Consider the following 27,356-nt stretch of genomic DNA (forward strand, 5'->3'; position numbering starts at 1 on the left):
CTCAGGCAGAGCCCTGAGCTACACAGCAACATATGATCCACCAGAAACAGAGCTGCAAGAAACTGTGACTTACTTGTGTACAGGCTTATGGAAACTCCTCCTCCTTCCGTCTGACCATCAGTCGCTACTGCAAATACTGTGAAATTGTACATCGTCCCAGGGATTAACTCGGTAATTAAGGCTTCAGTGACATTGGACGTCAGGTTCGTAACAGAGGTACCATTTACAACCTCTATCATGTACGTGTAGGAGTTGGAAGCAGTGTTGCTCACTGCCCATGTTAAGTTGATAGAGGTCACACCAACATATTCTGCCTTGAGATCAAGAACTGGGCTGGACTCTGTGAAAGGCAAGACAACAATCTCTCAACTTGCAAAGGCATCTGCTCAAATACAGGGACAGAAGAAACACAGGCACACTCTTCACTCTCTTCACTCATTGTTCAGAGTGCAGGAGCAACCCAACAACATCAGCAGATGCTCCTGAAGGCTTTTGCATCAATGGGCAGCTAAGAAAAAACTGTAGGAAGGTCATCTTGACTGAGATTCATCTCCCTTTGGCACTCCAAAGCAGAAGCACAAGCCATCGCTCTGACAGCACTCTCAGAGCTGGTGGGCAGGAAGAGACGAGAGGAGCGAGAAGAGAAGAGAGTATTTCAGTTGGAAGGGACCTAAAATGACCACCTATTCCAACTGCCTGACCAATTCAGGGCTGACCAACAGTTAAAGCACATTACTGAGGGCATTATCCAAATGCCTCAAACACTGACAGACTTGGGGCAACAACCTCCTCTCTAGGACACCTGTTCCAGTGCTTGACTACCCTCTTAGTAAAGAAATGATTCCTAATGCCCACTCTAAACCTCCCCGCTGCAGCTTTGAACCATTCTCATGCATCCTATCACTGGATACCAGGGAGAAGAGATAAGCACCTCCCTCTCCATGTCCCCTCCTCAGGAAGCTGTAGAGAGCACTGAGGTTGCCTCTTAGCCTCTTTTTATCCGAACTAGACAAGCCCAAAGTTCTCAGTTGCTCCTCATATGACATTCCTTTCAGTCCTTTCACCAGCTTTTTTGCCCTCCTCTGGACACGTTTCAAGGACCTTCACATCCTTCTTAAATTGTGGGGCCCAGAACTGCACACAGTACTCAGGGTGAGGCCACACCAACGCTGAATACAGCAGGATTATCACTTCTTTTGATCAGCTGGTTACGCTGTGTCTGATGCACCCCAGGAAGTGGTTTGCCCTCTTGGCTGCCAGGGCACACTGCTGACTCATATTGAGCCTGCCGTCAACCAGCACCCCCAGATCCCTTTCTGCAAGGCTGCTCTCCAGTCACTCCTCTCCCAATTTATACTTGTGCCTGGCATTACTCCGTCCCAGGTGTAGAATCCAGCATTTGGACTTGTTAAGTTTCATCCCGTTAATCATTGCCCAATGCTCCAATCTACCCAGATCCCTTTGCAAAGCCTCTTGTCTCTCAAGAGAGTCAACAGCACCTCCCAGTTTGGTATCGTCAGCAAACTTGTTAATAGTCCATTCAACACCTGCATCCAGAACACTGATAAATATATTGACTCGAACTGGCCCTAGGATTGAGCCATGAGGAACACTGCTGGTGACTGGTTGCCAGCCAGGTGTGGCCCTATTCACTACAACCCTTTGAGCTCCGCCCTTCAGCCAGATCTTCACCCAGCACACCGTGAACCTGCTCATCCCACAGCTGGACAACTTGTCCAGAAGGATGCTGTGAGGGAGAGTATCAAAAGTCCTACTAAAATCCAGAAAAACTATATCTACCACCTCCCTTTCATCCACTAGGCGGATAACCTTATCATAGAAGGATACAAAATTAGTTAGACAGGACTTTCCTTTTGTGAACCCATGTTGACTGGGCCTGATGATTGCATTATACTTTAAACGCCTTTCAGTAGTACCTAGTATAATCTTCTCCGTAATTTTTCCAGGAACTGAGGTTAGACTAACAGGTCTGTAGTTCCCTGGGTCCTCCTTCACACTCTTCTTGTAAACTGGAATAACGCTGGCTTGCTTCCAGTCAGCAGGGACATCCTCAGACTCCCAAGCGCTTTAGTAGATGATTGAGAGAGCTTCTGCTGTAACATCTGCTAGCTCTGTCAGTACTCTGGGATGAATCCCATCAGGCCCCATGGACTTGTGAACATTCGGCTGATACAGCTGGGCCCTTACAAGTTCGGTGTCCACAAATGGAAAGTCAGTGTTCCCACACTCATGGTCCTCTGACTCAGAGGACTGGGCAGCCCAAGGTCTATCTGTATTATTAAAGATCGAGGCAAAAAATGCATTGATTGCCTCCATGTTTTTTTTCTTCATCCCCATTAGTGACATGACCATCTTCAACAAGTTAACGGTTCAATGCTTTCTTTAGACCTCCTCTTGCTATTAATGTACTTTAAAAAGCCTTTCTTGTTATCTGAAACAACACTAGCCAGTTTCAACCCCGATTGAGTTTTAGCCTTTTGTGTCTCCTCCCTGCACACACGAACCATAGCTCTGTAATCTTCCTGCAAAGCCTGAGCTTGCTTCCAGAGGTCATACAGTTTTTTTCCTCTTGAGCTCCATGAGGATTTCCCTGTTCTGTCAAGCTGATCAACTGCTTGCTTGACTTCCGACACAGTGGAGTTGCTTGCTCCTGTGCTTCTAAAAGGTCATTTTTAAAAACTGACTTGCACACATGGACTCCTGAGCCCTCAAAAGCAGATTCCCAGGGTACTCTGTTAAGTAGCTCCCCCAAATAGCTTGCTCTCTTGAAGTCCAAGGTAGCACTTCTGCTGTGTTTTTCTCTTATTACACTGAAAATTTTCAACTCAAGCATTTCATGATCACTGTGGCCAAGACAGCCACATCTTCCACAAGTCCTTCTCTATTCACAAATAGCAAGTCTAGGAGGGCATCTTTTTTCAGTTGGCTCACTGAGTACTTGTAACAAGAAGTTATCTCCCATATGAGGAGATAGGAGGACATGAGGATGGAGGAGAAGGAAGGCGGGTTTTGTTTGGCTGGTGTTGCTTTGGGGTTTTTTGAGCAAGGATATCACACATCATCTATCGGAAGGGCAGCATAGCAGGGCGTGAAGTATCCGGAGAATTTCTCGCATGCACTGGGAACAATTTTTGACGCTGGTGCTGAACAGGTTCCTAAGGGAGGGGTTGTGCAGGATCTGGTACTCATGAATCAGGAAGAACTGCTCATATGACAGCAAACAGTAGCCTAGGATGCAGCAATTGTGAAATGGAAGTGTAAGATCTTAAGGAAAGAAAGGAAGGAAAGCAGTAGATTAAAGACTCTGGAATCACAACAGTGGAGTTGGGGCTTGCTCAGAGAATGGTAAGCAGAATGTCCTGGGAAGCTAAAAAAGAGCCCATGACAGCAAGTCATCTTCCTGAACTCTCCCCTCGGAGCCCAAAAACAAGCCTCCCCAACATGCAAGAAAACCAGCAGGCACAGCAGGAGGTCAGCTGACTGTACATGGGACTCCTCACTGACTGAGTTCAAGCAAAACAAACGTATGTAACATGGAAGCAGGAACAGCCAGCTGGAGGAGAATATAGATGCGCTATCTGGGCAAGCAGAGACTGAAATAGGGAGGCCAAAGCTTGTCTGGAGTTGATATTGAAGAGGGATGTGAAAGGCAAGAAGAAACGCTTCTACAGGTACACCACGAGCAAAAGTCACATTGAGGAAAGCGTAATTCAGCTGCTAAACCAGGAAGCAACCTGATGATGAAAGGTACACAAAAACTGAAGTACCCAACACCTGAAGCATGGTCTTTACTAGCAAGGTCTGCTATCGGGCTTCCCAGGTTTTTGCATCTAGTGGCAAAGCTTGAGGGAGAGGAGCTATGAAGTTAAGACTATTTAGGTAAGCTGGACGTACACAAGTACAAAGATATCTGGAGATATGGGAGAATGAAGAACCGCCCACTGTAGGAAAAGACCAGGTTCGAGACCATCTAAAGAACCTGAAGGTGGACAAGTCCATGGGACCTGATGAGGTGCATCCGCGGGTCCTGAGGGAACTGGCAGATGAAGTTGCTAAGCCACTATCCATCATATTTCAGAAGTCGTGGCAATCTGGTGAAATTCCCAATATTTGGAAAAGGGAAACATAACCCCCATCTTTAAAAAGGGGAAAAAAGACCACCCAGGGAACTACAGGCCAGTCAGTCTCACCTCTGTGCCCAGCAAGATCATGGAGCAGATCCTCCTGGCGACTATGCTAAGGCACATAGAAAACAAGGAGGTGATTGGTGACAGCCAACATGGCTTCACTAATGGCAAATCCTGCCTGACTAATTTGGTGGCCTTCTATGATGAGGTTACAGCATTGATGGATAAGGGAAGAGCAACTGACATTGTCTATCTGGACTTATCCAAAGCATTTGATACTGTCCCACACGACATCCTTATCTCTAAACTGGAAAGACGTGGTTTTGATGGATGGACCACTCGGTGGATAAGGAATTGGCTGGATGGTCGCTCTCAAAGAGTTGCGGTCAACAGTTCAATGTCCACGTGGAGGCCTGTGACGAGTGGTGTTCCTCAGGGGTCGGTACTGGGGCCGGTGCTATTTAACATCTTTGTTGGAGACATGGACAGTGGGAACGAGTGCACCCTCAGCAAGTTTGCAGATGACACCAAGCTGTGTGGTGTTGTGGACATGCTGGAGGGAAGGGATGCCATCCAGAGGGACCTTGACAGGCTGGAGAGGTGGGCCTGTGAGAACCTCATGAAGTTCAACAAGGCCAAGTGCAAGGTCCTGCACGTGGGTCCGGGCAATCCCATGCACAAGTACAGACTGGGTGGAGAATGGATTGAGAGCAGCCCTGAGGAAAAGGACTTGGGAGCGCTGGTGGATGAAAAGCTCAACATGAGCCGGCAATGTGCACTGGCAGCCCAGAAAGCCAACTGTATCCTGGGCTGCATCAAAAGGAGCGTGGCCAGCAGGTTGAGGGAAGTGATTCTGCCCCTCTACTCTGCTCTCGTGAGACCCCACCTGGAATACTGTGTTCAGCTCTGGAGTCCCCAACACAAGAAGGACATGGAGCTGCTGGAACGAGTCCAGAGGAGGGCCACGGAGATGATCCGAGGACTGGAGCACCTCTGCTGTGAAGACAGGCTGAGAGAGTTGGGGCTGTTCAGCCTGCAGAAGAGAAGGCTCCAGGGTGATCTTATAGCAGCTTTCCAGTACCTAAAGGGGGCCTACAGGAAAGCTGGAGAGGGACTTTTTACAAGGGTGTGTAGTGATAGGACAAGGGGCAATGGATTCAAACTGAAAGAGGGCAGATTTAGGTAAGACATAAGAAAGAAATTTTTCACTCAGAGTGGTGAGGCAGTGGAACAGGTTGCCCCGAGAGGTTGTGGATGCCCCATCCCTGGCAGTGTTCAAGGCCAGGTTGGATGAGGCTTTGGGCAACCTGGTGTAGTGGAGGGTTTCCCTGCCCATGGCAGGGGGGTTGGAACTAGATGATCTTTAAGGTCCCTTCCAACCCGAACCATTCTATGATTCTATGATATGTCTCTTCCACAAATTAAGACTGTATGCTTAGTAGACAGCCCAGATTAGGCTCCAGGATTAAAATATCATGTCTATACACAACAGCGATCTATTTCAGCCCTCAAGCAGGTAGGCAGAGCTCTGAGCTGCCCAGCAGAACAGGGCTGCAAGAAACTGTGACTTACTTGTGTACAGGCTTATGGACACTCCTTCTCCTTCCGTCTGACCATCATTTGCTACTGCAAATACTGTGAAATTGTACATTGTCCCAGGGATTAACTCAGTAATTTCAGTTTTGTTGACATTGGACATCCGGTTCCAAACAGAGGTACCATTTACAACCTCTATCCTATACGTGTAGGAGTTGGAAGTAGTGTCATTCACTACCCATGTTAAGTTGATAGAGGTCACACCAACATATTCTGCCTTCAGATCAAGAACAGGGCTGGGCTCTGTAAAAGGCAAGACAACAATCTGTCAACCTGCAAGAACATTTGCTCACATACAGGGACAGCAGAAACACAGGCACACCACTACCTCACTCTCTTCACATCACTCATCATTCAGAGTGCAGGAGCACTCCAACAACATCAGCAGATGCTCCTGAAGACTTTTGCATCAATGGGCAGCTAAGAGAGAACTGAAGAGAAGTCATTCTGAGTGGGATTCATCTCCCTTTGACACTCCAAAGCAGAAGCACAGGTCACCACTGTGCTAGTGCTTCCAGGGCTTCCCTTGAGAAGCTGGAGAGGTGGGCAGGAAAGACATGTGGATGGAGGGGAAGGTGGGGAAGGAAGATAATTAAAAGAAAAATATTCAGGTTATGTTTATGCTCCACACTAACATCCCATCCTTTGCATATAGCCCAGGTAAGGCTCCAGGACTACAATATCGTGACTATGCACAATAGTATTGAATTATAATGCTCACATAGGTAAGTAGAGCCCTGAGCTGCACAGCAACATATGATCCACCAGAAACAGAGCTGCAAGAAACTGTGACTTACTTGTGTACAGGCTTATGGACAATCCTCCTTCTTCTGTCTGACCATCATTCACTACTGCGAATACTGTGAAATTGTACATTGTCCCAGGGTTTAACTCAGTAATTTCAGCTTCAGTGATATTGGACGTCCGGTTCCTAACAGAGGTACCATTTACAACCTCTATCCTGTACGTGTAGGATTTGGAAGCAGTGTCGTTCACTGTCCATGTTAAGTTGACAGAAGTCACACCAACATATTCTGCCTTGAGATCAAGAACTGGGCTGGACTCTGTGAAAGGCAATGGTGGAGGATGTGGGGAAATAAAAAAAAAAAACTTTTAACCTGCAAGAATACTTGCTCACAAACAGAAAGCACTCTTCTCCCCGCCCTACTCAAACAATAGATTTCTGTAAACAGTAGTCAGCCTGGGATAATGGTCAAACCATCCTTATATGTTGCAAGGGACACGTGCTAGCTCTGCAATCCACTCCTCCTGTGAATCCTCAAATTTCACTTCGTGTCAAGGAATGAAACTGTACAGGTGCAGCCATGATCACCGTCCTGCCTCAGCTGTCAACTTCATGCCGGGTGCTGAGAAAGACTGGAACAGCAACCTGCTGTTATTTTTTCCTAAGCTGGCTATCCCAAAGAGAAGAGCCTTCCTAGCTGCAAGATTCACACAGCTCTCCTCTAGATACACGATACCCTCTATACGAGGTAGAGCACTTCAGGGGTACTCTGTTACATATGTATTTCAAATCTATATGTCACAGTATGTGCGAACTGCTGCAGCTGTAACCTAAAAAGCCATAATAAGCACGGAAAGGGGCCCAAGTCTAACAGCGATAAAACCATTTCAAGTCCATGCAACAATCACAGTGTTAAATCGCGCTCCCAGTCAGCTGTGCAGATACATTTCTTTGGCCCATTCTCTACTCCAGTAAAGCAGTTGGATCCACGCCCCTGCATGCCCTTTGCACTCTGGACTAGAGTTTGAGCTTAAAATGCTAACACAGTACAGAAGCACAAAACACCCTGAAGATTCACATCCCAGTCACATTCCAAACCACTTACGTGTTACGTTGTTCTGATCACTTATTACGCTGTCAGATGGTGACCCATCCCTAGATGATCTTCCACCTCCATAGGTTTTGTTCCCACTTGTAGAGTTTACTGATAAACTATCATTACTACTGGTTTCTGCAGTTACATTTTTTGAACTACAATCCTCAGTGCCTGAAAGAAAGAATACAAAGCAGTAAGTATCTTTAGAAAACTTCCAGGGTTTCCATTCGCAAAGTTACAGTTATTTATAGATACCACGCACAGACCCGCAGTCAATTCTGTTTTCCCAGTTTGTGCACATACAGAGATTTCACTGCATATTTCCTGCTTCTACGACTACATCACATTGTCTGGCAAAAGTTACGAGACGGCCACGTTATTTTGGTCATTCACTGACTCCACTCACAGTTTGGATGAAAGCTACCACGATCTGCTCTTTTTTTCAGCGCAGTTTTGTTTGAAAAAAAACAGAAGAAACTTGCGGCCACATTCTGCCTGTGTATTTTTCCTCACGTGTGATCAGAAGCCAACTGCTTCACTTAACCTCGCATAGCAATTTTGTCTCTTCCCCTCCGTGTGTGAGCAAAAAAGTTCTCATATTCACGCAGGTTGTTCCCGCAAGTAAGGAAGAGACGTGGTATACCTACAGAAAACAACTTCAGGTTGATGCAGCACAGCTCAAAGTCTGGAGAGAGCCGATTCAGGCCCCAAAATTTAGAGGCTAACTCATGCAACTCTGACGTTCAGTATTAAGGTAGAACTCATCTGCAAGTACTTTTGGAAATTTTTGGCTCATGAAAGTGTCATCTTGGCAAGTACAGCAGTTGCTATACTCACTTCAGAAAATCCTTAAAGCATCACTTTAGGTGTCGTCTTTTGCTTTGGGGTTTGTTTGTTTTGTATTGTCTTTAAGTATATTTTCCAATCTTCCTGAGCACATTATAGCTGTACTTGATTTTACCAGAACTCTTTACAAACTGAAAAGCAAAGGGATTAAAGTGCACATTTATATCTTTAAATATCCTTAAACACATTACAGGAATTACAGTCACTAAAATAAGCAAGTTTACATTTTTCAATGCTATTTCCAAAAAGTCTTTTCAACAAGTTTTTTTTTTTTAAATACTTAGCTGATACTGCTCAATCTTAAATTAAGATTATGAGAGTTATATTAAAAAAACCCACCATAATTGAGTAACAGAATGATACTTACAGGCAATTGTACATCTGACCTAGAAAACAAAAATAAATAATTGAAATTAAAACTTTAAAATTACTGTAAGTTCAAATAAAATAAGGACTGGTTTAATTAACACGTGGGCCGGAGGTGGGCATGGTGAGGATTAGTTTGAAAAAAAAAAAAATAAAAAAAAAAGTCTATTGTTGTGGTCCAGACTTTTCAGCCTACAAAAGAGAGATACCTTAAAACCTACTGACATAAAAATAACACCAAAAGTATATCAAACTAATAGACAAAAAAAACCCAAAAATGCTGCTAAAATGTTAGTTACCACTTTTTTTTTTATCCAACATTTTATTTTGTCACAAAACCAGCTTGCATAACATATGCTGATTATTATTTTGCACATATGAATTTAAAAACAAAACCTACAAGGTCTTACTCAAAAGACACTTTAGTGAGTACATTCGACGCCATCCCACAAAAAGCAGCAGATTCGAATTAGGTCTTCTTTATTCATAACTTTTTTCCTTTCATCTCATTGCTGTATAAATTTTATTATTACTTCTCACAAAATAATATTTTGCATTTTCTGAAACACTCTCAGTGCAAAGTTCAAAATACCCCATGTATGTTCTGAAATGTAGTTTATATAGGTGTACGTATCCATAAAGTATCAGTAGTTGCCATTTAACTGCAGCCTGAAACTACTCTGCGAGAACTACTGAGTGGCACACCGGAATTTTGCTTTTAAAACGTTTTTTAGTCTTTCCCCTTCATGCTTTTACTTCCAAATAAGCCATTCCCCTTCCCGTCAGCAAACCGGCCGGTAAATCGCTTTCTTCATCTCCCTCCAGGTGGCAGCACAAAATGCGTTTTAGAGGAAAACTGATTTCTGGAGACACCCGGGACTCCCGCGGCCAGCTGAGGCCAAGTGACTGCGCCAGCCACTTCTGCCATGTAACTAACAGACCACTTCAGCCATTGTATCAGGGATTCAACGCAGCTGGTCACCTTGCACAGCTACATGCGACGAGGCAAAAACCAAGCATGCAGAGACACGTGTGCCAAGGACAGGCAGGTCCCCCAGCGTGGTGCTGGAGATCCACGGGTCACGGTGCCTTGTGCCAGGGAGGCTTGTGGGCATGGGAGGTTTCTGCCCATGCACCTCCGGGTCTGGCTTTGGCATCACGGTGGGTGCAGGCAGAGGCATGCTCCAGCCCCAGCTGCTCTAACATCACCTGCAGGAGGGCTAGTCCTTTGGTTGGACCTTATACTGTGATGCTCCTAGAAAATGCAGCTCAGCTTTATTCTGGATGGTGCCTTACCCACACAAAGCACCAAGCCTACTTGCTGCAGAGGCTGACACACTTATCTAAAGCACTTGAAATGGTCTCATTTTCTCTTTCCATCTTGTTTTCTTAGACAGTTTCTTAGCTGTTTCTGCAATTCCACATGCTAACTCAAAATAAGGAGCTATACGACAACAACCCAATGTAAAGCTTGAATCCCAAATCACTCGCCCTACAGCTCATGTTGCTGGTGCCACTGCCATCAGCAGTGGCTCCCCACATCACAATCACAGGCCCAAGCAGACACACCCTCAAAAAGTATTCAGAAGACACCATTAAATCATCTTGATCTCCATATAAGAGACTACAAAAAGCACTCTCCGCAAAGATGAGGCAGGCCAGCTGGCTAGAAGTAACACCAGAAGCAACTCTCCAGCTTTAGAGTAAGGAGAAATGCAGGAGAAAGAAGCTTCAGGTAGAGACCCTCTTCCAGCCTGTGACGGTCTTGATGCCACAGCAAGAAGAGTTTGAGTGCACTTCCTAGGCAAAGAGCACTGGTAAGCACCAAAAAACTAAAGCCTGGTCTCCTGTAGCACAGCCCTACTGACAATTCAGCACACAAAGGACATTACTTGGGATGCAAGTACAAGTCCAAGGCTCCTCCTCAACCTTTCCGAGTATCTGACAGCACAGCCAAACTGCAAGGCTATTAGGAAGTGAGGAAGCATTCCTCTGCACTCAGGTCAAGAGCCCTCTGTATTCTTTCACAAAGGAGTGGCCAAGGAAGAAGAGACTACAAAGGAAAAAGCCACTCTTAAGGCAGGAAAACACTCCCGGGCAGCACTCAGAGTAGAAGTGCTAAGCTATGTGGAAACAGCTGCTGAATGATAAGCAAGAGGTAAAGGACTTTTTACGAGGACATGTAGTGATAGGACAAGAGGCAATGGCTTTAAACTGAAAGAGGGCAGATTTAGATTGGATATAAGGAAAAAATCCTTCACTCTGAGGGTGATGAGACACTGGAACTGGTTGCCCAGAGAAGCTGTGGATGCCCCATCCCTGGAAGTGTTCAAGGCCAGGCTGGATGAGGCTTTGGGCAACCTGATCTAGTGGAAGGCATCCCTGCCCATGGCAGGGGGATTGGAACTATGTGATCTTTAAAGTCCCTTCCAAGCCAAACCATTCTAAGATTCTGTGAAAAGTTAGGCAATCTAAAAGAAAAGCCAAGACACTATGTTTAATAAGAAAGGGAAATCGCAAAACCAAAAACAAGAAGAAATGCCACAGGACTAAGTCACCGTGATTTCTGCAGCCCTACAAACAAAACAGCAAAAGTCTGACATCATTCACAACTTGTCCTTCAGCTACTTTACCTTCTGTAAAACTGCCTGAAGATGACCAAGTTTCATCTCCTTCTCCCCAGATTTTGAGTTCAGGGGCACAGCATCCGTCCTGAGCAACAGGAACAGCAGGCATCTGTCTGAGCAACAAGCATGCCACTACCAAGCCTTCCGCACCCCTGCTTCTCACCTCTCCATTTCTTCCCTGCCAGCTCAAACAAGCAGCATGTTGATTCCTGTTTTACCCTCAGCTACAGCCACCTGATCTAACGGCAAATTATTACCAAGCTGTCAGAAACTTGGTTGTACTGTCACGCATGGGTTTTGTTAACGATGCTCGAACAACAAAAGGAAAGTTATGCTAAAACTCCTGTCACATGATGAATGAACAGTTTCCCATCATTTCACTTGTTTTGTTTATCACTCACTTTGGCAATACCCTCTCACAATACCCCTGACTTTCCAGAACCCTATGGGCAAACCAAATTCCAAAAAAAGCACATTCAAAAAAAGGCAGCAGGCAAGCCTCCTTCTGAAATGCAAAACCATGCAAAACAAATGATCCCATTCCCAAGCGTCAGGCTGCCTGACTCAGTCATTCCGTGCTGTATTTTTCAACATAAGCCATGAACTGAACTGTTCTCCAGCCTTATGTTGTTACTTAATGAGATGCTATTTATACAAAACATTTATTTATTATTTCAGAGGATATTTGCGCTGAGCACCTGATTCTCCTTGTGTTTGCATCTAATGTATCAGGAGCCCTGCCATCTCTGCTTTTCTTTTCAATGACATGAATCCATATTACTCATGTATTGAGTTGGGTATTTTTTTAACCAAAAAACTGGAACTTGGGGTAGAGGTGGAACACCCCTCCCGAAGAAAATACTCAACAGATCAAGAAAAGACAGCAAAACGCAAAACACTGAACATTTAAACTGAACAACAGGGGAGATGTGTACACACACACTCATCTCTGCCATCACCTACGGCAAACAAATCTTTTTGTGTGTCACACAGCCATGCTTCGAGCCAAAGGCTGTATGTTCCAGAGGAGCCAAATAATTCATCTGCACTTGTGCAAGGTCTGTCCTGCACTCCTTATGTGCACAGTTTATTACTGACCAGGAGCTGGTGGTGTGTAACAGATGCAGGATTCAGCTCCATCCTCCTCAGGTATACAGTGGGTCGCTTAACTGAGGAGTTATCATCATTACTAGTCTCACAGGTGAACTATTGAGGAAGAAATAAGATGTGCTGCAGGATAATATCTTCAAAAATACTAAGTGACTGAGAAGCCCAAGTTCCACTGATATTTGCTAAGACAGACTAGGACTAAGGTATTTTCAGGAGCAGGATTTAAAATGTGCTTGCTGTACACATGCATCAGAGGAGCCACGGGAGGCAGTTCGCAGTGGGGAAGACAGTAGTGTCTCCCCTTCTCATGGCTGCAAGACTTTAGATCAGCTTGGCTCTGCTGCCAAACTGTACCCTCTAACGAAGTTCGGGTTCCTGCACTGGGAGGAAAAACCTTGTGAACAGCAGCCCACCCGTCCGGGGTGCTCCAGTTTCCAAAACAAATGACGTGGTTTGGTTCATGTAAATACAAGGTTAAGAAGCTGGATAAACAGTCAAAGTGAGCAAACAAAAAAATCCTAACAAAAAAATCCTTTAGCCACAAATCCTTTTTGAGAACATTACTTGAGGCTGTTGCTTAGTATTTCTTGTGTCACCAGTGTGCGCCTTGTGACTCAGATGCAAAGAGCCAGGAAATTAACAACATCCCTCTGAAAGCTAACGATCTTTCACACCTGTATCTTCAGAGATTCTCTTCTCCACCCACTCATTCTCTCAGGTTTAGAGGAGCTGCACAAAAACACCACCCAGCTGTCACAGCGGTCTCCAAACTCTTTCTCAATACCCTTTCACAAAAGCAACAGCATAATTAAGATCATTGCCCCAGCAACCCTGGTCTTACCTTCCTTTTTCCTTCCTGTTACACCCACCTACCATTAGTGCCCCACATCCATAACTAAGGGCTTTAGGGCAAGCCACCACACTGCAATCATCACGACAGTTTTCAGTCTCCGAGCTTCACTTTGCTGACGTTATCGGTCATCCCTGCTCAGCTGACAAATATTTACCAGCAAAGATGCAGTAACTCGGCCACTTGCAGACCACTCGGTCACCTCTGATACTTCATACTTGGCATGGGTTTATTCAGAAAGCATTCTCACAAAAAAGTTTCATCCAAGGTCACACGAACGTAAGTGAAAATTAAACCCCGGAATGCCACTGGGAAGCCCCACAATAATGGCAGTGGGATTGCCCAGGTATTGCATCCACAGATTTCCAATACCTGCTGGTGTTCTAGGATTTGTAAGGCATTGACTGCTATTCCAGCTGGGGACATCTTCCCGCTTCACTGGGAGTGTAAAGTCTAAATCAGCAGGGAGTGACACCTTCCTGCACGAGATAACAGTCTCAGGACTGGACGGGGTTTAGAAAGACATAGCGTTTCTGTGTCCTGCAACCCATCTCAGGGTCGTTTTACCTCATTCATTTCCATGTTATGTCCAAATTAATGAAGTTCGTAGGTGTACAGCACCAGGCAAGAAAAATGAGGTCACATGATCTGGGACATACAACTACGTGCCTAAACCTGCATGAACCCAGTTCAAGTAACATGCCTATTTTCAGCAATTTCTGGGTTTTGGGGTGAAAAAATATCATACTGAAAAATGTGCTAAAATATACTCATGTGATATTTTGCCCTTTTTTTCTAATTTCACCCTAAAATATCATACGTCTTCAATTGCAAAGCATTTATCTGCATTTAAGCAGACGACTTCTAAGCACAAATCGTTATACTTACTGCTGTAAAATGCATAGAAATTCATACACAATTAAAGATATGGTGAGCCAAGAAAAACAAGTGTTTTCCTCCGTGCTTATTGTACGAAAAGAAAAAACGACAACGTAGAATAAGCCTGCGTGCTGTAGATCTGCTCCAAGCCTGCTAACAGTTCAGTTATCAATTTCAGTGCCGTTTGTGAATACTCAGCCCTCTGGCATGAGGTCCTTACTACTTGAATAAGGAAATAGTCAACAGGAGGCTAAGTCAGAACTAACATTTAATTATGTTATATAGTTTCATTTAAGATTGATTACTTTCTGGATTTGGTGCTAGGGTTTGGAGTTTTGGGTTTTTGTTGGTCGGTTTGGGGTGGGTTTTTTTAACCTTTTCCTGTATATTTACTCTGCTAAATTCATTTTAACTGTAACCCACAACAGGTTTTTTGATTCAGATGAACTCTAGATGATCTCAACAACATGACACGTTCACTTCCAATGAAAAACTGAAAATATGCTGCGGCAAGTGTCAGCTCCCCACGTTTTCCCTCTAGTATCGTAGGCAGGCACTCACAGCCCATCCACAAAACACCATTTCACAGAATGTTCGGCTTAAGTGGGTTTATCCTGGGAAAAAAAGCTCTAATTTTAGAAGTGGTGCACTAAGTTTTCGCAAGATCTCTGGAGTCTTGTCTTGTCTTTTAATCCTAAATGAGTAGCTCTGCTAGTGAGATTGCATGGGACCAGATGGAGAACCAGAACCCGGAAGGAAGAAAGAAACCTGAGCTGATGTTTGTTATTAATTGGGTAGGGCTGGACCCTCTTAGGACACCACATTGTATTAGGAAGCTATGCAAAACCCTGAAGCAGTCGACAGCCATACACAACTGTGCACGGGCTATTTTGAGCTATTATGCAGTTATGTGAAAGAGGAAAGACTATTTTCACTTCGCGTGTATTTATTTTTTACCCCAAACGTTTCTAAATTCTGTCTTCCCTGAAGCAAGCTTTTCTCCAAAAAGAGACCAGATATCATTTTTTCCACTGGCTTTTATGAAAACAGATGAGGAGATTCTGGTTTGTGCAGCACCTCCAGTGAACTAAAAATGTTGTGCAAGACAAAGCCTTGTAGGAAAGCCAAGATGAGACACCGAATGAAAATTCGTGCTGAAACATACTGGAGAAAGTTTGTTCTTCCTCTCCTGATTCTTCTCCAAATTCTACCTGTATCTGCTTCTCAGATGGCTAGCCTAGGAGTGAGGAGGTTTCTGGGCAACATATTCAAAATAAAGAGAAAAATACAGAATGAATCTCATCTGAATTGTACCTGTGTTCCCCCTTCCTCAGTCCCACCTTCAAGAAAAGATTTCTTGGGTAAGTATTCTGATGGTTTGGTACAAGGAAGTCATTCACCTACCTGTGCATATACAAAACAAACAAGCAACAGAAATCCCTAAGACCAAGCAACACAGATCTTGGTAGAAAATGGGCTGACGACAGACCCAGACACCAAACATAACTGCATTGCAACTGAATTCTCTCACCACTGACCCTAGGAAGCACCATTGACTTCTTTCCAATGGCTTCCAGATCAAACCTCAGTTTAAAACTTTTCCATGTAACGCAGTAGAGTTGTTGTCTGTTTCTCCCAAACCTGCAGGTGCTGATGAACTACAGGCAGTAGGTGCTGCAACCACCTCACAGTTCAGTAGCATTCCTCCAAGCATCCTGCAATCCTCCAAGTGAGGAAAAAAAACAACAAGACTTCATTCTGGAGAAAGGCTGAGAAGTTTCAAGGAGTTTAAATCATTTCCATAACTCAGTAAGTCCTACATGTAACATCTCTTCAGAGACAATCCTGCTGAAGGAGTTTACAAAGAGAACAATGTGCTTATTTGACAATGGCAACGAGTAATATTTAAAACGAGTGCTTACTAAAACCCAAATTGTTATCCTGCTCGACTTGCACATCATAGTGACATCGGTGGAACTGCAGCTGGGTTTGTAATGAGCAATGCCCAGATTGAAAAACCTCCTCTTTTAATAAGAATTTTCAGTTAACACTGCCAGTCATTTTCTTTCAAAACTGAGAAAGCACCAACCTTTATTTTATGTGAACAAGGCGCGTTCCTGTATGTAGCTTAACAGCACTATTTTTTCACTCTGAGTCATTACTCCGGCACACCCTGGAAGAAGGATACAAGGAAAAAAAAAAAAGGAGGAAAAAACCCCAAAACAAACAACAGACTCCTGTGGCAATGACACAATGTTAACTGTCCCCAAATCAGCAGGGTTGGCCACCCAGGCAACACGGAAAACCTACACCAGAGCCAGCAGCCGCCTGGCCTTTGCAGCACAGTCATGAAAATGGGGGCATTTTCTGACAGGGCCCTATTTCAGATCTGCTTCGCCCAGAGCAGTTGCGACTCTCAAGTTTCTCTCTTAGCACAAGTAGATTTCGCTTTCCTGAGCAGGACGCTTTAGAATCTTTGCTCAGGAAAGTGTTAAAAGATACTTTACAAGAACAACATTGAGCTGGATTTGGTTTGAAAGTTTTCCAAGTAAAACTAACCGTAAAGGGATTTTAAAACTTATACAGAAGTTCAAATACGACATCAAGAAAGATGATTTATATTGAAGATAAAGACCAAACTTTTGATCTGTGACACCCTGTCTGGGGGCAGGAGAACCATGGCCTGTGAAAGTCTTCAGCTTGCTCACACAGAGCTCAAAACTGTCTTGCTAGACAGAAAATCCTTTTTTTTTTGTGGCAGTCTTGATGCTGGTACATGAAGAGCTTATTGTTTGCTGCCTTACTTCTATGCTTTTCTTAAGACAGTTTCTCTTTTTGCCCTTACCAGGGTCCTGAGAACTTCCTAATTTGAAAAGCAATGAGGTGTGCAGCTGGGAGAAACCAGCCTGTGACCACTGCCTGACACAGAAACTTCTTAGGCTAACCTTCATCTCCTCCTTCACGCTCTGTTACTGTTTATTACCATTTATTTATGCTCCTTCAGCACGTTCAGTTCTAACTCCATGTAAAATGCTCCACTAGAATCCAAATAAATTACCTGTATGGCACTGTCCTTGCCCCGTAGATGGGTAAATCTATCCAAAGGGAGGGAGGAAAGCAATCCTTCCTCACCATCCCCAAACAGCAGCTCTAGTTTGGTAATGCAGTCTTGAGACCACTAGAGGCCCCAATAAAACCATCCAACTTCAGCCCGAGTGACTAAGAGCAGTGAAACATGCCTAAATTTCCGTAAAAGTTGACATATTCCGGAAAGTACAAGACTAAGGATGACCACACTAGAGCGTAAAGCACAGATGTAGATGTAAATGCCAGGTCAGACGCAGATCGTGGGAGCTAATAACACCAAGCCGAGCTGGCTAAGGCAGGCTCAGTGCATCTTCGAGCATCACAAATCTGTCACGAGAGAAGTAATTTTATACAATAAATTACAGGCTGGACCTTAGAGCTTCTTCACGGAGCTTATTTACTACATATCACATCTTTGGCTGCACTGTTTTGTACTGAATCTACATTTTCTGATGGGCCCTAAAAGCAAACTTCTTCAAAACAAACGCAAATTGCCTCATGGCAAAAAATGTGGTGCTAAACCTTTTCCAACTCGAAAATAAGTCACAGACCTGGCTGATCGGCAAGGATCAAATTATCACAAACAATTTGATTAAACAATGTTTTTCCATATGCTGTCTTCACGTGCAGCAACATGGGGCTGGGGGGACACCCCTGAGGTTCGCCTGCAACCCTCAGCTCGTTTAATCCTTTAACGGATTTAAACTGTAGCAAACGACAAATGGGACTGCAAAGCGTTCAAAACATGTAGTAGTGCTCCTGGGAGGGAACAAAAGGGCTCATTGTACGGCTCCAGTAAGTTCATCTAGGGCCCTGGTAGAGTCTCTCTTTTCCTTCTCTTTGAACAGAAGCTGAATAGAAACAGGAATGAGAATTGGCTCCGCCATCGCCCTATCGCCAGACTCGTTTCTATGAATACATTGAGGCTGCAGGAGAAGTTATTCACTGACAACAACATGGGCTCTCTCTCGCTCACCAGTCAATAGATATGTCTATCAAAGGTCAACTTCATGGCCATCTGGGAGGACCAGCTATGGTGGAAAAAGGCTGGGTGATGCAGAGTCAGAATAGGAGATCAAACCAACACTGCAGCCTGACCAGCTGCAAACTTTTTTATTAGAAAAATAGTATCCATGGCTTCTTTCTCCTTCCAAGATACATGAAGGAGTTCCTGCTGATCTGTATGTTTGACTTAGCTCTGATACAGATCAAATAGCTAGTAGGTCATTTCAAACCCTTGTATTTAAGAGGAAGATACATTTACATTATTTATTATGAGTCTTGAAATGCGTTCGTTTCAAATAAATTGCGTATTTAATCACTGTGCAGTGTTTGTTTAGCCTTGTACATCACTTGAAGAAAGAAACAGAGGAAGCTTTTAAAACTAAGAGTAAATTTTTACAACATTTTGGTCATTGTTTGCTTAGAGCAATAATACCACTGACAGGGCTTTCCGTAGTTTTCGCTATTTCCATACAATTATGGATTTTCTGCTACCTATATCACCAGAATACAAAAGTATGCCTCTTTCTATTGGATGGTCTTAAGAGACAAATCCAAAGTTTTCATAAAAGATTATTGAAAATAACTTTAAAAAAACATGCAATTAAGTGAAAGATAAACATTCCTTTAATTTACCCAATTTCATCCAAATTGATTGTATTACCACTAAATGAATATCTACTACCAGCAAGTGTAATGATGAAACACAATTATTTCAATCAGAAATTCACCTTCCACTTGATGATAGTTCTTGCAAATTTTAAAACCACAAGATTTTTAAAAGAGGATTTCCACAAAGGTTATGTTTCTGAAAGTACATATATTTTTTTTTTTAATACAGGCAGCCTTTGGTTTAACAGATTACCTTGGCAAAATATTTTAAGAGCACTTTGAAGATTTATTAGAAATTTCGGTGCACTATTAAGAATAATTTTGTCACACAGGCCTCCACAACATTTGTCAGTGTTGCCCCTAATGGAAAACCAGAAAGGGGCAGCAACGAGGGCAGCACCATCCTCCAAGCACTTTGACAGAGTCTGTAATAGCAACTATTGCCTGAACTGAGGCCGAAACAAGCGAGATATTAAAAAGAACTACTACTAGTAAGAACCAACACCACAGAAGAGACTGGGGGGAGGGGAGGGCTTTATTAGTATCTCTTTTTCCTATGTATGTTATTAACCCATTTTGTCAAGTTATTTTTTTTAAATCATATTGGGGACAGTTAGAAATTGAAGCCTAGGGATGTCCCCAGATATCCTCAATGCATTTTAGACAAGCCTCTCTCAGTATTTATGTATAGAATGGCAGGATGAAGGAACTAGAACAAGCACTAGGATCAATCGCAACTCGTCGTCCTCCTGCTTCATTTTTGTTGCATCTTCAGTAACATCTAAACAGTTCCTTCAATTAATTAGTCTTTGACTCAAACTGAAAGTCACAAGAATAGATTTTATTTTACTCATAGTATATGCTCAACATTCTTGAAACATTAGATGTATTCTCTTTTGCTCCTATGTCCTCAACAAACCACACGCACGGAAACTGGAAAGTATCACTACTTCTTTTCTAGAGGCTTTCTAACCTTGAGTTAAACTGTAGAAACAGTTTCCGAGCACCACCACAAAATGCCTTGGAAGCTTAGAACAAGAACTTTATGACTTATATACATACAGGATTATGTGGATTTCGCATGTTAAAGATGAAAAAATGCCTACAATAAAGAGTAGCAAAGAATTTCCAACCAAGAGAAAAACAAATGGTAGTAAAACATTTCTATACCAGAGACGTTTCTTTCTGGCCTGCCATTTATTGTTTAATTTTTTATACTTTGCAATAGCTCAAGTACAACATCTCTCTAATTTTCAGGGATGAAACAAGGACATATCCAAAACCAACTAGAGCACAATCACTGAAAAATAATGCTCAAGTACTGCAGTAAAACACACCTAGGCCACAAACCGGATTTTGATTGATCTGTTAAAAACAAACTTCTGAACTTTCTCATCTGCATGTTTAAGGCTGACAAGTGCCAAAGCTTTGAATAGAAATCCCACATAAACGCGTCTGTACGTTTGCAGCAGGAGCTATGGAGAAAGGAAGAAGCCAAGCCCTTCAGCTCACTGTGGTGCACTTCACCATGCACACATGGGGCAAAGCATCATCTTCCCCCTCAGACACTAAAGCCACATTAAACTAGCATTAAGACAAAGAGGAAACTAAGTCCTCCATGCTTGCATCATGTTTTATGTGCACATCACAACGGTAAGTCATTTACTGTATTTGCTCATGTAAGAGCCAGACCTTCCCCAGATTAGGGGGATAATATATATATTTATAACTATCTATAAACTGTTGCTTGCCAGCCGTAAAGCCTGTAAAACAGCAGTATAAAACAGGAGTTACGCAAACCTTAAGCATTCTGCACCTAAGTGCTGCTGGAGGTCATCTTCTTAGGTCTTTAGCACATTAAAAAAATACGTGAGAAGTCAAGGCGCTGAGGCAGAAGCCAAAGCCTTGTATCAGATGACAAACAATTGACCTTTCTACCTGCTTCGTGGCTGTTTACCTGCAGGAAACGTGCAGGTAGGGAAGAGAGATAAGAGTGATGAGGAACTTAATTGTCTTCCAGTAATTCCTTGTTATATTGTACCTTTTAATTGATGTGATTGTATGGACTTCCACACCACCTTCCCTTAACTGCTCCCTTAGTGGCCTTTCCCCGCCTTCGAGTAAGGGTTAAGCCAAGAGTGATTCACAAGCAAGATTCCTTTGCGCCTCTCCCTTATCTAACAGGGATAGTCAGAATGTCACAGATTTATATAATGCTGACAGAAACGTGACTACCTGAAAAACAGGTTTGAATACAGAAAGTAAAAATTTTATGATTACATACCAGAAAAAAAACAGTGCATCCTTCACAAGCTATGGCAGCCTCTCATCATCTCTAGGAGATACTGCTTTACTGTTTCTTATAGCAGCTACGTTGCAGCAGCTCAACTAGGGAAAACAAACTCACAAGAAAAGGCACTTCGGAACAATTTGCCTTATCGGCAAGAGGTGCCAGCAGGGTTTGATCCACATCCAGCAGGGTTTATCCCTGGCCTGCATGGCAGAACCCCCACCCTGTGCTTCAGCATCAGCGAGGAGGCATCTTGCAGACAGTGACTGGGGAGAATTTTATCAAGATGAAAGACCCAGCTAAGATGACACATACTAACGAGACCAAAGGCATGCCAAGCCAAGTTGAACTAAAGAGCATTATTCCCTGCACCCAGACTGCCCGGTGCAAAGCTAAAAGAATTTTCAAATGACTGAGAAACACATTAGCTTGAACACACTACTGCAGAGGCGGCCTTAGTCTAGAAAGATGCCTGATCCATCATCTGACTCAAGCTACGAAAACGGAAATGTACCTGCAGACTTTTTTCTGTCAAAGGAATGCCATGTATTGGGACACATGAGTCTCCAGATGCCAAAAGGCATGAAGGCAGATGTCTACACAACCCCTAAACATCTTTATAGAGACATCTTCTTTTCTTTTCTAGTGATATATCCTGCCTGTATGACTCATAACCTTTTAAAATCCACTGTTATACCACCTTCTTCTCTGCACCATACAGTGGGTTTTATGTCTATGCTTCTTCTAACAGCAACTGCATGTTGTGAAGGTGGTGTTCAGAGCCCACTTTAAATCCAGACTTCAGGATTTAGAGCCCAGCCCCTGCTCAGTCTTTCAAAGACACTTACCAAAGCACATTCCTTACAAGTAAGCCAAACAAACAGAAAGTGTTTAGATAACTAAGGGGTTTCCTTCTTGTTTTAAAGCAGAGGAGAGATCAGCAAGTGTGTGCCCCTGCACTGTTACCCAGGGGGTTCAGACTCAGGCTCCCACAAAGATGAGCTCTGATCATATATGACATTGTTGCATGAAAGAGGGAAGACACAGCATCACCCATTTCTCAAGATCATGGTAAAAAAAAAACAAACCAAAACAAAACAAAAACCCAAACCACAAAAAACAACCATCAACTAGAATGCCTTATCAGGGGATGTCTCTAAAATCAGAGATAATGTTTATAGAAAAGGTTTACAAGATTGAAGTATTCTATAAGAAGCAAATAGGTAGGGTTTTGTAGCTGAAAAAAAAAAAAAGAGAAAGTTTTTGCACTGCATGTACTTCAAATAACCATGTTTCATTACGGACTGGGAGAACACGCAGTTACCTACTTTCATTCAAACACTACTACTCTGGAGACAGAAATCCAACACCAGCAGAGACAAACCAAGCACACAAGAAATCAAACACAAAAGACTAACCTTTTACTGACAGAAGTAGACAGCATGGTCAGTCATTAAGCCCAGGGATAATCCTGCACTGAAAGTCACAAGCACTACAATCAAAGGAAGTAATTAAATGGGAAAGTCTCTGGTAATATCTTCCACATTTTTGATCCAACATTTACCACTGATTATTTCCTACCCAATTTCCCCAAACCCGAAGTTCGACGATATGACTTATCAGAATTTAATCTTCATATTTAAATAAAATAAAATGAATCGTACTTGCTTGTCGTGGTATTCCTGCCCTAATATTTATACTGCAGGTTTACTGAAACTTTCTCATGTGAGTAATGTACTTTGCATCCTGAAACAACCGGAGAAGGTGACAGTATTTTATTCTTTCTATTCTTTATTCTGATTTAACTAGAATTTCATCCTGAAAGATATTGCCAGTTTTCCTAATATCTCTCCTACCTCGTTTCAACATACACTGCATGAAGATCCTCCATTCCCAAATATTAGGGCAGGAATGTTTTAGCTCTTACATTGTTCTTTCACGTTCCTCTCCTATGCCGTATGAACACTTCATGTATCTATCAAGTTCTAGCACCTATAATACACAGCCCATGACGTTTCCTTCATTAATTTCGGTAGTGTAAGTTTTACTGCAGTTCCCTCAACAGAACACATCAGAGCGTATTTATAGTGACTATCAGAAAATCTAGGTGTAAATGGTGGCTCAGTCACCCCAGAGACTCAGTGCTTGCACAGCTACACAACTCAAAATAGACCGAAACATCATCTTCCAACTGAGCTGATCTTCTGCAGAAACAACCGTTCCAATAAAGCACCAGAGCTTCCTCCTTTATTTCAAACACTGAACAGACGCCTGAGCGCCAGAACAGCTTTGAATAAGGATGAGTTTAAAATGACTAATCGTTTCCTCTATTATTATAGAGAGCTTATGTTGCCTCTTAGATATCTTGTTTGTGTTACCATGTGAGCTAGTTCCTTCTGCAGTACCATAGCTCTTGGTGCAAAGGTCTCTTTTTAAAGCTATAGACTTATAAAAAAACACAACAGAAGCCCCCACTTGTCTGAGGGAGTCAAGTTTGCTTATCGGCTGAACTGGATCCACACCACTCATGACAAACCCAAAGACTATAAAACAATAAAAAACCAGACCTAGTAGATGTTAATATTGCTGTATCTGGATGGAACTTCCCTTTCCTCCTTGCTGAATCATTTATTCATTAAAAAACATAGTTTCAGTGAAGACTAAACTATTCATGTATTTGGGCTGAACTTACGGAAGGGTTCACTTGAGAACAACCCCCTCCAATTTGCATCGAAACCAACGCAGGAGATCAAAACGAGCTATTTCCATCATGACAAAAACGTTCAGATGCTGGGCACAGGGAATAAAAGCCAAGGCAACAAAGGGCTACATTCAGTCATAATACGGTGAAAGCAGTTCCCAATAGCCAGATGGTTACAGCACTTGGCTGGCACGCAGTAGATTCAGGTTGAAATCTCCCCGCTGCCTGGCCAACAGACTAATCCTTGTTTATGCAGGTTCACGTTTCGGATGGGCACGCTGAGCTGGCTGCAGGGTGCAGGGCCACCCGCTTCCCGGCCCACGGAGACGATGGGAAAGCACCCAGTGGGGTCACAGCTCCCTCTCCAAGAGTCATCAACAGCCAGCATGGTTTAGACCTGTCCTTCACCGTGTGCTCAGCTGCCCTTAATTACCACCCAGCAATAAACACATTCCTGCTGCAGGGGAGACCTGAGGTCAAGCCTCAAAGGAGAAGAAGGGTTTCAACAAAAGACACACAGGGATGCGTCACTGGGATGCCCTCCTCTCCCACCACCTTACCCCCATCTCTTTCCCCTGTAGCTCTTGGTTTTAAAACACAAACCACACAGGCAAGAAGCCCAAGCTAAACCACTCAAACATGAGGTCACACTAAACAGTCAAGTTAACTTGAAACTAGCCAAATTTTCTGTGTTTCTGTAAGACTCCCTCCCCCATTCCCTCCCCTCCATACTTGGCTGAATTGCCACAAATTTTTCCCCTTGATTTCTTTTTTTTTTTTTTTTTGGGGGGGGGGGGATAAAAAAGGAAAGATATTTTCCCAGATCTATGCATTCAAATGCAAAAATAAAGGAAGACGTAGAACTTTTTTTTGTTTTTTCTTTTTGTTATACAAAAAGAAAATCTGGCCACTGCAGAACTTAGAGGGCGAGTCTGGGACACATTCACATTTCATTAGCACCTAGACGCCAACAGCCCTGGGAGCAGAAAATACTGTAAAAACAATAAATAAATGTTAAAAAGAAGCACTGGGAAAAGGCATCTGTTTGCATGCCGGGGTGGGGAGGCAGTAGAGTACAAATGACGGGCATAAATTGTTCTTTTTCCTTTCTGTTTAGCTTTCTGCGTAATCCCACCGAACAGCAGTAATTTGGGGAACAGCGTTAAGTTCCTCTATCGGAGGCCACTCGGTACATTCCCCTTATTCAAAAGCAATTGGAGCACAATGGCAAGAATGTTATTCATTATTTCCTATTACTTAGGGTGGGACTAAATGCTACTCAACAAGCCTGTATATCAGATGGAGACATCTATAATATGTTCACTGAAATTAATATCCAGGGGAGGGAGGGATCTGAACCATTTAATGTCCATTTTGTTTACAGGCAAAAATAGTAAGAAGTTAGACCCAAAAGTCATCTAATTAATCAAAGTTATGGGCAGGACAATGCTATGAAGCGAGAGCAGCCAGATCATGATGCAATGCTCTGATGAACACCAGTAAAGGCGAGTCAACGTATGCACAGCCAAGCAGGATTCTCCAGCCCGGGGTATTTTGGCAATCTGTGTTCTAAGACATGCTCTAATTGCAGCATTCCCAGCCCTGAGAATTGAGCCCAAACAGCTCCTTTTATTATGTTATCTTTACTGGACAGAAAATACTGCGTCGCAGGTGTAGTTTCTTACCTAGAGAGTGGCCATTCATACACAAAATTACGCTTTCAATACCCACACAGCTTTCATGAGGCATTACACCCAATTACGTACCAGCAGGGATGCTGTTAGTGATTACTCAAGAGACTGGGATGTTTTCAGCTCCACAGCTTTGGACACAAGCTTGCCATCAGCCGAAAACACTGCCCCATTTACCCAAGCTTGCCCAGCTCTTGCATCTTTATGATTGATCTGCAAATTTACACCCCCTGATGACAATGAAAAGTAAATAGATAAACATAAAAAAGGTGCCAGCTGCTAAGGTCGAGCTGAATTTTGTATTTCTCCCATATGACGGCTTCTGTGAACTGCTTTTCCCACCCGCCGCTCTGACACCTGGCCAAGCTGGCAGGACCCCCAGCCCCATTTCCTAGTCCCGAGCGGGTGCATCAGCAGCAGCCACTTTGCACAAGAGACCAAGCAGAAGCAGAGGAAAGCCTCCACCCTGCAGCACAGCTTTTTCAATCACCAGTCAGCGTCAAGACTTCTAAAAACAAGAACGAGACAATGAAAGATCTCAGTGATATGATGGGAGCCAAAATTGCCTGGTGGCGTTTTTTTTTGTGTGTGTGTGCACGCAAATGAATCAAAAGTTCCTGTCTGATAATGTCTTCCAGTGCACAACTCCCAGCCTGTGGCACATGCCGGGCTGGGGTGGAGAGCTGCAGACATTCACAGCTCTAACTGGAAGGACACTCAGCGCTTGTCAGGATCAGAGTCTTACTTCCCAAATTCCACTCTCCTAACAGCAACTGTACAAAGAGGTGCGTGTGTGAGCAAATTATATATATAAAGTTTATTATTTATGTATAAGAAATGTTTGTACAGTTTAATAATCAGTATTTGAGATATCTTTTTTTGCTATTGATTCTGGATTAATGTTTGGCCAAAACAGCAAACCCCAGTTTTTGCAGACACTAGGATCTCTCATTCTTCCATACAGGGGAAAAAAAAAGACGCTTTAAAACAATATGGGAAGAAAAGAAAATGATGACTTTTAGCATTTTTTCCCACAGGTTTCCTCCCCTCCCTCCCCCCCACTAGCAAGAGCAAGGCTTGAAATACATAAATAGCCTGGCAAGTGTCTAACATAAACCACACCCCATCACAGGGTCACTGTCTTAAAGGAAACTATTCATGTTAAAAACCCAGGGATGTGGAGAATGCAATAAGGCTTGCACTTGACGTATTTCTGTATCTACTTTTGAAAGACATCAAGTAGCTCTCACAAAAATGCTGTATCAGGTGCCTTCCCCCCCATCCCCATTTTATTTTTCATAGGCAGAGACTTTCCAGCAGCTCTCCCAGGCTCACTGTTACTTGGCTCCTCTTGAAGTCACGGACAGCTTTAAACCAAGAGCAAACCCTGGGGTTTGAGGGAGGGAGGGAGTTTTAGGATGAAGATGCACAGAGCACATCTTTTTGCACAACCGAGGTTCCGTCCCACCGCAGCTGGGTTCACTCCAACCCAAGAGGGACGTGGCTGTCCCAGCCTCCAGCTTGCTCGAGGTTTCCAGAGCAATTTGTGCCAGCAGGAGCCACGGTCTCCCCTCATGTAAGCGGACACTCGACACCCAGAAGGTACCACATTTCCAAATACAAAAGAAAGCAAATTTCCAGGCAATGAACGCTATTTCCGTTACACTCCTTATTATAGTTGTAGGAAGTTGCCAAGAAGTAAGATCTCAG

General features: G+C 43.4%; 1 protein-coding gene across 1 annotated transcript in view; it reads right to left on the bottom strand.

The window, feature by feature from the left end:
• The window catches only part of PTPRJ (protein tyrosine phosphatase receptor type J), an 88,618-nt gene that overhangs the window by 27,260 nt on the left and 34,002 nt on the right, over positions 1-27,356 (bottom strand). The window contains exons 2-6 of the mRNA XM_086612852.1: positions 8,799-8,817; positions 7,595-7,756; positions 6,542-6,808; positions 5,721-5,987; positions 74-340 (exon numbers count right to left, since the gene is read on the bottom strand). Of these exons, the coding sequence (XP_086468978.1) occupies positions 74-340; positions 5,721-5,987; positions 6,542-6,808; positions 7,595-7,756; positions 8,799-8,817 (982 nt within the window). The remainder of the gene's footprint in view (positions 1-73; positions 341-5,720; positions 5,988-6,541; positions 6,809-7,594; positions 7,757-8,798; positions 8,818-27,356) is intronic.

This window comes from Tauraco erythrolophus, chromosome 6 (assembly GCF_009769465.1).
Source record: "Tauraco erythrolophus isolate bTauEry1 chromosome 6, bTauEry1.pri, whole genome shotgun sequence".
NCBI lineage: Eukaryota > Metazoa > Chordata > Aves > Musophagiformes > Musophagidae > Tauraco > Tauraco erythrolophus.